The sequence below is a fragment of the Hylobates moloch genome, unplaced genomic scaffold (genome assembly GCF_009828535.3).
Source record: "Hylobates moloch isolate HMO894 unplaced genomic scaffold, HMol_V3 SCAFFOLD_16, whole genome shotgun sequence".
In the NCBI taxonomy this organism is placed as follows: domain Eukaryota; kingdom Metazoa; phylum Chordata; class Mammalia; order Primates; family Hylobatidae; genus Hylobates; species Hylobates moloch.
Window position 1 is genome coordinate 13,683,341 of NW_026652291.1, and position 12,739 is coordinate 13,696,079.

At 35.5% G+C, this 12,739-nt stretch overlaps 1 protein-coding gene across 2 annotated transcripts in view; it reads left to right on the forward strand.

Moving 5' to 3' along the window:
- Positions 1-12,739, forward strand: part of TC2N (tandem C2 domains, nuclear) — an 86,002-nt gene that overhangs the window by 55,715 nt on the left and 17,548 nt on the right. For both annotated transcript variants that reach the window (XM_032179855.2, XM_032179854.2), the window contains exons 4-8: positions 7,707-7,874; positions 9,682-9,773; positions 10,997-11,072; positions 11,658-11,758; positions 12,155-12,271. In XM_032179855.2, the coding sequence (XP_032035746.1) occupies positions 7,707-7,874; positions 9,682-9,773; positions 10,997-11,072; positions 11,658-11,758; positions 12,155-12,271 (554 nt within the window). The remainder of the gene's footprint in view (positions 1-7,706; positions 7,875-9,681; positions 9,774-10,996; positions 11,073-11,657; positions 11,759-12,154; positions 12,272-12,739) is intronic.

Below are 12,739 nucleotides of genomic sequence, written 5' to 3' on the forward strand. Positions count from 1 at the left end.
CCTGCTGTTGCCGTGTGATGTGCCTGTTCTCTTTTTGCCTTCTGCCATGATTGTAAGCTTCCTGAGGCCCTGATTAGAAGCAGATGCTGGCACCATGCTTCCTGTACACACTGCAAAACAGCAAGCAAATGAAACTGCTTTTCTTTATAAATTACCCAGCCTCAGATATTCCTTTATAGTGGCACAAACAGACTAACACACCTTCCTTCCCTTCCTTCCTTTTTTCTTCCTCCCTTCTACTAGACAAGTAAACTGGTTGGACTTAAACTACAAATTTTGTCTTGGGTGGCAGCTCTTCAGTGGTAGTTCAGAGATGAGACAGATATTTGAAAAGGCTTTATTTACAGAATTTGGGAATCTCTCCTTTCCAGGATTCCCACCTTGCTTTCCTGCAGCTCTTATTTCCTTGAACTGTACCCTGTGGTTCTTCAGGCTAGAAAGACTGAGTTTTCTATTGGAGTTTTATATACCCTGCATGGTGCCAACTTTGATGTGTGCTCAGGCTAAAAGTCATTAAAAACAGATAACTCACTTTGTGCCATTACCTTTTTCCCCAGAGTCAACTCCTGTCCAGATCTGTATTACTTTTCTTTACTCTTCATTGCCTTCAGGGTTTTTATTTTCTTGCTTTGTTTTAGTTTTGGTCTAGAGTTTATTGTTACCTACAAGAGAGTTGGGTCTGGTAGGAGTGATTTTTTAAATTTTAAATTAAAATTTGTTTTTTTGAGACAGAGTCTCACTCTGTTGCCCAGGCTGGAGTGCAGTGGCATGGTTTTGGCTTACTGCAACCTCCACCTCCTGTGTTCAAACAATTCTCATGCCTCAGCCTCCTGAGTAACTAGGACTACAGGTGCACGCCACCACACCCACCTAATTTTTGTATTTATAGAGATGGGGTTTTGTCATGTTGGCCAAGCTGGTCTCGAACTCCTATTCTCAAGCATTCCACCCACCTTGGGCTCCCAAATTGCTGGGATTACAGACGTGAGCCACCATGCCTGGCCCAATTTTAATTTTTTAGAGAAAAGAAAAGATGAACCTAGTGCCTGGCCTATCATCTTACTTTGCGCATATCAATAGTGTTTCTCAAAAATAGTTTTAAAAAGTTCTGGCTTACAGAATACCCAATCAATTGATCTTTCTCTCTTTTTTTCATACTTGTTAACAACATTGGGATAAAACCACGCAGTCTTGTAAGTTGTTTCATCCACATGATATATTGTGAACATTTCATATTTGTTGCTTTTTGATGAATACATAGTATTTCTTCATATAGACATACTGTAATTTGTTTAATGAATTTTCTATTCTTAAATAATTTTGAGTTTTTACTCTTATTATTTTCATAATCAGAAAAAAGGTAAGAAATATCCACCTGGCAATATGTGATAGTTTTTCTTATGTTCTTGACATTGTGCTCACTAGAAAACATTGCTTTTTGAGTTGAATGAGGAAGAAATTGGTTAACTTCTAAATTATAGGTTCACTGAAGAAGTGGTAAAACCATCTGATTTTTATATATTAAAGAGAAAATTACTTTTACTAGAGTCAAGAAAGTGAGGTGGTACCTAATTATAGAAGTTAAATATGTGTATGTATGTATGCATATGTGAATGATGGGTTGAGAAAAGAGAAGATTTTGAGTGAATAGGGCAGACTGCTATCAATAATGACTAAAATTGTGTTGCAAGCACAGTCATGAATCATTTAACAATGGGGATATGTTCTGAGAAATGTTGTTGTTAAACTATCTTAACAACAACATTTGTTGTTAAGCTATCTTATAATTGCATGGACAATGTAGAGGCACTTACACAAACCTAGATGGTGTAGCCTACTAAACACTTAGACTATATAGATACCTTATTTCTCCTAGGCTACAAACCTATACAATATGTTACTATGCTGTATACTATACTGAATACAGTATTCAGTACAGTAAAAATATAGTATAAAAGTTAAAAGATGATGCACCTTGTATTAGTCTGTTTTCATGCTGCTGATGAATACATACCTGAGACTGGGTAATTTATGATGAAAAAGAGGTTTAATGGACTCACAGTTCCACGTGGCTGGGAAGGCCTGACAATCATGGCAGAAGGTGAAAGGCATGTCTTACATGGCAGCAGGTAAGAGAGAATGAGAGCCAAGCGAAAGGGGAAACCCCTTATAAAACCATCAGATCTGAGACTTATTCACTACCAGGAGAACAGTATGGGAGAAACCGGCCCTATGATTCAATTATCTCCACCAGGCATCTCCCACAACATGTGGGAATTAGGGGAGCTACAATTCCAGATGAGATTTGGGTGGGGACACAGCCAAACCATACCATTCTGCCCCAGCCCCTCCCAAGTCTCACATCCTCACATTTCAAAACCAATTATGCCTTCCCAACAGTCCCCCAAAGTCTTAACTCATTTCAGCATGAACTCAAAAGTCCACAGTTCAAAGTCTCATCTGAGACAAAGCAAGTCCCTTCTGCCTATCAGCCTGAAAAATCAAAAGTTAGTTACTTCCTAGATACAATAGGAGTATAGACATTGGATAAATACACCCATTCCAAATGGGAGAAATTGGCTGAAATGAAGGGGCTAAGGGCCCTATGCAAGTCCGCAATCCAGTGAGGCAGTCAAATCTTAAAGCTCCAGAATGATCACCTTTGTCTCCGTGTCTCGCATCCAGGTCATGCTAATGCAAGAGGTGGGTTACCATGGTCTTGGGCAGCTCCACCCCTGTGGCTTTGCAAGGTACAGCCTCCCTTCCAGCTGCTTTCACAGGCTGTCATTGAGTGTCTGTGGCTTTTCCAGTTGCACAATGCAAGCTGTTGGTGGATCTACCATTCTGGGGTCTGGAGGATGGTGACCCTCTTCTCACAGCTGTACTAGGCAGTGCCCCATTGGGGACTCTGTGTGGGGGCTTCAACTGCACATTTCCCTTCCATACTGCCCTAGCAGATGTTCTCCATGAGGGCCCCACCCCTGCAGCAAACATCTGCCTGGACATCCAGGCATTTCCTTACATCCTCTGAAATCTAGGCGGAGGTTCCCAAACCTCAATTCTTGACTTCTGTGCACCTGCAGGCTCAACCATGTGGAAGCTGTCAAGACTTGGGGCTTCCACCCTCTGAAGCCATGGGCTGAGCTGTACCTTGGCCCCTTTAGCCATTGCTAGAGGGGCCTGTGATGGGAGGGGTGTGCAGACACAGGCTGCACACAGCAGGGGGGCCCTGGGCCTGGCCCATGAAACCACTTTTTCCTCCTGGGCCTCTGGGCCTGTGATGGGAGGGGCTGCTGCAAAGGTCTGACATAGCCTGAAGACATTTTCCCCATTGTCTTGATGATTAACATTTGGCTTGTTGTCACCTATGCAAATTTCTGCAGGTGGCTTGAATTTCTCCTCAGAAAAATGTGTTTTTTTCTATTGCATTGACAGTCTGCAAATATTTTGAACTTTTATGCTGTCTTTTAAAACTGAATGCTTTTAACAGCAGCCAGGTCACCTCTTGAATGCTTTGCTGCTTAGAAATTTCTTCTACCAGATACCCTAAATCATCTCCCTCAAGTTCAAAGTTTTGCAAATCTCTACAGCAGGGGCAAAATGACACCAGTGTCTTTGCTAAAACATAGCAAGAGCCACTTTTTCTGCAGGTCCCAACAAGTTCCTCATCTCCATCTGAGACCACCTTGGCCTGGATTTCATTGTCTATATCATTATCAGCATTTTGGTCAAAGCCATTCAACAAGTCTCTAGGCAGTTCCTAACTTTCCCACATCTTCCTGTCTTCTTCTGAGCCCTCTAGACAGTTCCAACCTCTGCCTGTTACTCAGTTCCAAAGTTGCTTCCACATTTTTGGGTATCTTTACAGCAGCACCCCACTCCTGGTACCAGTTTACTATGTTAGTCCATCTTCGTGCTGCTGATAAAGACATACCCGAGATTAGGTAATTTATAAAGAAAAAGAGGTTTAATGGACTCACAGTTCCATGTGGCTGGGGAGGCCTCACAATCATGGTGGAAGGAGAAAGACACATCTTACATGGTAGCAGGCAAGAGAGAATGAGAGCCAAGCAAAAGGGGAAACCCCTTTAAAAAAAAATCAGATCTCTTGAGACTTATTCACTACCACAAGTACAGTCTGGGGGAACTGTCCCCATGATTCAGTTATCTCCCACCAGGTCTCTCTCACAACACATGAGAATTATAGGAGCTACAAGTAAAGATGAGAGTTGAATGGGGACACAACCAAGCCATAACACACCTGTATAGGGCATTTACCATGAATGGAGCTTGCAGGGCTATAAGTTGTTTTGGGTGAGTCAGTGAGTGAGTAGTGAGTGAATGTGAAGACTAGGACATTACTGTATACTTCTGTGGATTTTATAAATGCTGTACACTTAAGATATACTAAATTTATTAAATATATTTTTGTTTCTTCAATATAAATCACCCTTAGCTTACTGTAACTTTTTTACTGTATAAACTTTTTTTTTTTTTTAAACAGAGTCTCAGTCTGTCACCAGGTTGGAGTGCAGTGGCACGATCCTGGCTCACTGCAACCTCTGCCTCCCAGGTTCAAGTGATTCTTCTGCCTTAGCCTCCCGAGTAGCTGGGACTACAGGTGCGGGCCACCATGCACAGCTAATCTGTATTTTTAGTAAAGACTGGATTTCACTATGTTGGCCAGAATGGTCTCAATCTCTTAACCTTGTGATCTGCCCACCTTGCCGTCCCAAAGTGCTGGGATTACAGGTGTAAGCCGCCGTGCCTGGACTAAACTTTTAAATATTTTAAAACTTTTGACTTTTTTGTAATAACACTTGGCTTAAATACAAACACAGTGTGCAGCTATACAAAAATATTTATATCCTTACTCTATAAGCTTTTTTCTATTAAAAACTTTTTTTTTTACTTCTTAAACTTTTTTGTTAAAAACTTAGACACAAGTATCCACATTAGCCTAGGCCTGCACATCTTGATGACAATCATTGCCATGTCACTAGACCATAGGAACTTTTCGGCTTCATTATAATCTTATGGAACCACTGTCGTATATGTGGTCCATAGTTGACCACAATGTTGTTATATGGAGAATTACTATAATTTAAACCTTTGAAGAATTTAGCTTTATGTCTACATATTATTCCCAACATGGTTATTAACCTTGAAAGGAATTTGACCTATATTTTATCTTTTTTAAATTATGAAATATTATTCACATAGAAAAATGCACAAAACAGAAACATACAGCTCAGTGATTTATTACAAAGCAGAATACCCATGTAGGTACCACCTAGGTGAAGAAATAGAGTAGTACTAGTAACCCCAAAGCTTCTCTCCATTTTTTTGCCTTTCAGTCACCCTAGAGTGTTCAGTATCACCATTGTTACAATCATGACTCTCTTTCCTTTCTTCTTACCACCTAAGCTCATATCCCTGAATATTGTAGTTTAATTTTTTCTGTTTTCTGAACTTAATATAAAATAAACAATTTATTCAGTCTGTATTCTTTTGTTTATGGTTTTCTCATTCAACATTATGTTTTTTAGATTAATTCAAGTAATTGTCAGTAGTTTTAGTTTGTTTTTATATCTGTACAGTAAGTGTACATTGTAATTCGTTGTGTATTCTAAATGGCATAGTGTACAGTAGTGTTTCTGTGTAGCGTACTGTAAGGAATTTTTATGTAGTAAGTGTATACTATATCTATTTTACTGTTGATGGGATTTTGAGTTTTCCAATTTTTTGGCTATTATGGGTAGTAATACTTATGAACATTCTTATACCTATCTCTTGGTGCACATGTACAAGCATTTCAGTTGTGTATATGTTCAGAATGGCTTGTTGGGTCATAGAATATAAATATCTTCAGCTTTAGTAGAAATTGCCAAACTCTTTTTCCATAGTAATTATATCAATTTACATTTTCACTAGCAGAGTATGATTGTTTACATTCCTCTACTTTCTTGCCAACACGTGCTATTGTCAGTCTTTTCACTTTTAACCATTCTGGTGAGTGTGTAGTGGTATTTCCTTGAGTTTTCAACTTATTTTTTCCTCATGACTAATGAGATTGATTGTCTTCTGAAGTGCCTATTAACATCTTAAGCCAATTTATATATGGTCTCGTCTGTCTTTTTCTTATTGATTTGTAGGCATTCCCCATGTATTCTGGATATGAGCCCTTTATGGCCATACCACCCTGAATGCTCCTGATCTCATCTGATCTCAGAAGCTAAGCAGGGTCGGGCCTGGTTAGTACTTGGATGCATATGAGCCCTTTGTCAGTTATACTTGTTGCACGTGTCTTCTTTCACTCTGTGGGTTACCTTAAATAGTCTTTGACAAACGGGAATTTTAAATTTTAATGTAGTTTAGTTTATTAAAATATGTCTATGATTAGGTTGGGCACGGTGGTTCATGCCTGTAATCCCAGCACTTTGGGAGGCTGAGGCAGTGGATCACTTGAACCCAGGAGTTCAAGACCAGCTTGGCCAACATGGTGAAACCCCATCTCTACTAAAAATACAAAAAATTAGCTGGCGTGGTGGCATGTGCCTGTAATCCCACCTACTTGGGAGGCTGAGGCAGGAGAATAGCTTGAACCCAGAAGGTGGAGGTTTCAGTGAGCCGAGATCATGCCACTGCATTCCAGCCTGGGCAGCAGAGTAAGAATCAACTTCAAAAATAATAAATAAATAAATAAAATTATATATATATATATATGTATGTATGTGTGTATATATATATATATGTATGTATATGATTAATGCTCTTTATGTTCCATTTAAGAAGTGCTTCCCTGTCCTAAGGTCATGAAAACTTTCTTATCAGTTAACCTGAATATAGAAGCTTTATTGGTTTGCCTGTAATATTTAATTTAGATCTATAATCCCCATGGAACTAATTTTTTGTGAATATGTTTAGTTGAATGCAGGCTTATTTCTTCCCTGTTGATATCCAGTTGTCTTATCACCTTTTAGTGGAAAGATCATTCTTTCTTGTGCATTGCCACCTTAATTATAAAGTAAGTGTTCATGAAATGGGTATCTATTTCTAGGCTTTCTTTTCTTTGCTATTGTTCTCTTTTTCTATCACTTACCAATATTATATTCCTAATTCCCAGTAGAGCGAATCTTTCAGTCTTGTTTTTCTTCTTAAAGATTAAGTTTTTGGTTATTCTTAGTATTTAGTGTTTCCATATAAATATTTTTTATTTTTATTTTTGCTATTTGATTTCCAACTTAATTGCATTGCAGTAAGAAAACATGCTTTGTATGGTTTCAATCCTTCCAAATTTGAGAGTTTCTCGGTGTATCTCAGCATGTGGTCAATTTTAATAAATGTTCTACGTCTTCTTGAAAAGGATATATCTCTCCCCCAAATCTTGTAATTTAAAAGATGTTCTATATATAAGTAGAAAAATAAGAGGAAACTCAGATCACACAATACAGAATTGTCTATGGGGCAAAGAAAAATGCCGGAAATATACCAGACTGTCTTAAGTGCAGGCTTAATGGCTGATCCTTGGCATAACACTTCACACAGAACTCCCTAAATATGTGCTGATAATTTTAGCTATCAAAGACATGTGATTTAGTATTACTTGAGACAAAATATTTTTTCTTTTACTCTGGGTGTACCAGCTGTTGGCTAATAACTCCAAGAAAAGGATGTTACAAACTTTTAGAAACATTTGCTTTCAGGATCTGCCAGAGCATCTTTTGGAGATCGAAAGGTAGAACTTTCCAGTTCATCCCAGCATGGACCTAGCTATGATGTGTATAACCCATTCTATATGTATCAGCACATTTCGCCTGATTTGAGTAGACGCTTTCCTCCCTGTTCAGAAGTGACGAGACTGTATGGATCGGGTATGAAAATTTTTTGTGCTTTTCCTCTTTGTGTTTCTCTTTAAGAAATTTAGAAATCAAATCTAAGATATGGGAATAAATGATTCTTACTATTAAAAGCAATTTAAAAATAAGAAAACAACCTTCATAAATGTGATAAACATTATGACATCTCTGTAGTATTATATCTAATATAAAAATTGAAAGATTAATGAGTTATATCTGTTGGTAGTTCTAAATTCCATTTAATTTCCCTTTTTTGAAAGAAGCTTTTGTTCAAGAGATCTTTTATACAACATGGAGACTATAGTTAATTATGATATATTCTTGAAAAGTGCTAAGAGAGTGGATATTAGGTGTTCTCAAAACACTTTTTGTTATCATTCAAAAGTGATAACTGTGGGGTAATACATTTGTAAATTAGCTAGATTTAATCATTCTGCAACGTATATATACTTTAAAACATTATGTTGTTCATGATAAATACATACAACAAAAGAGAAAGAAGTTAGCTGCATACCAGGTAAAAGGGAAAAAACATAAAGAAGAAAGAAGTTTTGTTTTCAGATTATTTTGTCTTTTTGTTGTTGTTGTTTTGAGACAGAGTCTTACTTTGTTGCCCAGGCCGGAGTGCAGTGGTGCAATCTCAGCTCACTGCAGCATCAACCTCCCAGGCTCAAGTGATTCTCACACCACAGCTCCCCATCACCCCTGCTCCACCACAGAAGCTGGGACTACAGACACGTGCCACCACACCTGACTAATTTTTTTTGTATTTTTTGTAGAGATGGGGTTTTGCCATCTTGCTCAGGTTGGGCTCGAACTCCTGGGCTGAAGCAATCCTCCTGCCTTGGCCTCCCAAATTGCTGTTATTACAAGCGTGAGCCACTACACCAGCCCAGATTATTTTGTATGCATTTCACTTGTCACCTGTAAATTCATAAACTCTCCAATAGCTATTTGTACATAGATATGTTGTACTAAATACAGTAATATTTTTTCATTTTTTTCTGTATTCAGTGAAAATGATGAATTTAGAAACTCATGGTGTGATGGGAAATATAAACAAACTGCTTAAGTGATTATAGAGCTTTTGTAGTTTCATATTTGAGACTGTGTGAATTATTGTCTACCGTGTTCATCTGTGATTCACAAAATTCTCAGTTTTTCAGGATATATATATATATATACACACATATATGTATGTGTATATATATGTATACATATGTGTGTGTGTGTATATATATATATATGTGTGTATGTATATATCTCAACCAGTGAATTTAGGGTGAGGTACTGAAAATAAAGAAGAAATACTTTTAAGGGCCTGCCTTGCATTCACTACTGCGCTAGAATATACAATTGGCATACAAAGTTCCTTTCTTCACAGATCTTACAGTGTAGGGGGGAAACTAAAAATACAGACTAGAAATATAGAAACACATGGGATTGGGTATTGATTTTTAAAAGTAATACATGCTTATTAATAATAAATAGTTGCATTACACTTAATACAGAGTATTTACTCTTAGATTATATTTATTGGATCAAGGAATGGGGAATGTAAAGAAAAAAGTAATTTTCCCTGTTTGATAATTGATGTAGATATGAAAATGTGTTGTTTGATTTATGTTGATTTCTGTTTCAAACAAAAAATAATTGAAAAAAAATTTTTTAAGTTAAAAAAATTTTTATTAGAAGGCTTTATCTCTTCTGTAGATTTACACAAAATATTCATGATGTATTGCTACAGAGATTTAGTTCATGGTAATTAAGTAGAATTCCAGTGTTTCTTAAAAATATATACTTTTCTCATATCCCTTTGTAGTTTGTGATTTAAGGACCAACAAACTTCCCGGTTCCCCTGGGCTAAGCAAATCTATGTTTGATCTTACAAGCTCATCTCAACGATTCATCCAGGTGAATTATCTACATAAATTTAATTATATGTGATAATTTCCTTTCAAATTAAAAATTCAGAAATGTATGAATTACATTAGGAATATGTTGTATATTTTTTGTAGATGTATCCGTTCTGATATCTGAAGAATAAATAATTGATATTTCCCATGTATATTATTTTAGAAAGCTGTTATTTGATTGCTAAAAGGCAGTAGTTTTTCTTTTTTCAATAAATTTTATATCTCAGTTGGTATGCTCTCAGGGAACCTTGAAACAGTTGGTATTTAAAATGATGTAATTAAAAATGCTTATTAATTTAGCTTTTCTTACTGAATATAACCAGCTAGTTTTAAAAATTATATTTCTTTTGAGATGTAGGACTTTATTCACTAATATTAACACTGCATCCTCCTGGTTTTGAAAAGGAATTGAGAATTATTTTGATGTTTTAAAAAATGTTTCTTTTTTATTACAAGTAAACTGTAATTATTTAAAATTAGGAAATAGAAGTAAGCAAAATAGAAAGACAAATTCCTGTATTTCCTATAACTCAGAGTAAGTGCAATGTGAAAATGTTTTTATATGTACTCATGGTCTTGTTTTCATGTGAATATATATACATATATTTTATAAAGTGGAAATACATTCTAGATAATCCTTAATCCTCAACTGAGTTAACTTTTTATAGATTTAATTTTTTATAGCAGCAGTTGTTTAACACGTATCAGAATTGTTTGGAGAGCTTGTTAAAACACAGGATGACAGGCTTCATCCTCAGAGTTCTTAATTCAGTAGCTCTGCAGTAGGGCCTGAGTTTGTATTCCTACCAAGTTCCAAATGATACTGTTGCTGCAAGTCCAGATTGACTATGCTTTGATAATTGCTGCTTTACAAGTTTTTCCATAGCAGGCTATTTCTAAATAAATTCTCATTTTCATTAATACTCTCAGGTATGAAACTTAAGCAGTAATATCTTTCTCCTTATTACAAAATCAAACCAAAAACAGCAAAGGCTTTCCAGTATATTATCTTGTAAGATATTTAAGATATTCCTAACAAATGCCAAAAGCTTTTTTTTTTTTTTTTTTTTTTTTACTACCTGTAAGTGGGAAATTCTGACCTGTAACACTGTCAAAATAGTTAGCATACAGTTTGTTACTTGGATGGATATTGAGGCATATGTATTAGAATCCTTAAGGTTTCATATGCAATTTCTGATTAAAGAATAATTTTATTTATAGAGACATGATTCATTGTCCAGTGTACCCAGTAGTTCTTCTTCAAGGAAAAATTCTCAGGGGAGTAACAGAAGCCTGGGTAAGGAATAAAGTATCCTACTTTTATACTCTTAAGATAATTATTTCTACTCAATAGTAACTTGAAAGTGTATATAAGGTGAAAAACCCTAGATGATTATATCTACTATGTTGATATAATAAATTAAGTCTAAATAAAACTATGTTGGTAGTGTTATCAGCATATGGATACTCAGATCACATGGTCCATTTCTCAGTGTTCAGGTAGAAGTGTGGCTTTTTAAAAAGTGAAGCAGTTGAATATCTTTTGCTTGTATTAAAGTGTACTAGTGAAGGAGCCTCCAGAAGAATACAGTATTAAGGCCATATAAATGTTATTTGGAAAGATTTCTCTTAGTTTTAATTTAAATCCCTCACTCCAATTGGGTTAAGTTTTTAAAACCATGAGACCTTTTTATAGTATATATCTTCCCTCTAGTGCTTCAATAAATACATTAAAGTGTGATTTTTGTCTTCTTAGATTGTGAACTTTAAAAAATAATTGTAGCATTTTAAAATTGTGCTCTTAAATTGGATTGTATCAAAGCTTAATTGGGTTAGAAGGATTGCATGGCATTTGAAACATCTTTGTCCTTTTATAATCCAGATACAATTACTCTATCAGGAGATGAAAGGGACTTTGGGAGACTGAATGTGAAATTGTTTTATAATTCTTCAGTAGAACAGATCTGGATCACAGTTTTACAGGTAAATTAGTATAGTTAATACCAGCTTTTATTACAAAATTGAATATTTAGACATTGTAAACATTTACTGTTGCCCTTTTCTGGGGAATGGGCCAATGCCACCTTTGAAATTTGGAATTCTTTAATATTTTTACAGAAAATAGTATTTAATAAAGCATCTAAGAAAAAAATCTATAGTATGATGGTAGTATGTGTGTTTTTAAGCTCAAGAGGGAAATTGACATGACATCTAGAATATTATATGTCAAAATTTGCTTAATGTGGATGCAACATGAGGTCTCAGTAGACAAGTTTATTTTTATAGTTTTTATCTAAAGTCAGTACCTCAAGAAATACATCAAATGTTTGTATTGTTGGATCCTTTGTAAAATTCAAACTGTATTTTTAATTTTTTTAGTGCAGAGATTTAAGTTGGCCCTCTAGTTATGGAGATACTCCTACTGTTTCTATAAAAGGAACACTTACATTGCCCAAACCAGTGCATTTCAAATCTTCAGCCAAGGAAGGTTCCAACGTAAGTGGCTGTTTGTGTTTGAATTTCTTTTCTGTTTTTTTTTTTCATATTTGTCACTTTTACCCATGTAAACAAATCAGAATAAGAAAGTCTTTTATCTTAGGGAAACTACAACTATGTGTTGTTGCTTTTTCAAGGCAACTTTGAGTCTGAAAAATATTTGATATTTCATTGTCTAGTATTAAGATGCATTTAAAAAGAATATCTTATTCACTAGAATATATAGAAGATGAACAATATCTAAGAAACCTGTTTACTTTTCTTGTGTGAAAGGAAATAAATCTTGGCTTCTCTTTCCCCCAACCCACTTTGGCTTTGAAAAATAAATTCATGATTGCAATGAATTTCTTTTAAATATTTCCAATTAGTATAACAGAAGGACTTATGATCCTGAGTTTGGTTTTGTAGATCCTAGATTTTACATTAATTTAAATACATATTCATTTCTGTCATTTGTTATAGGTTAAA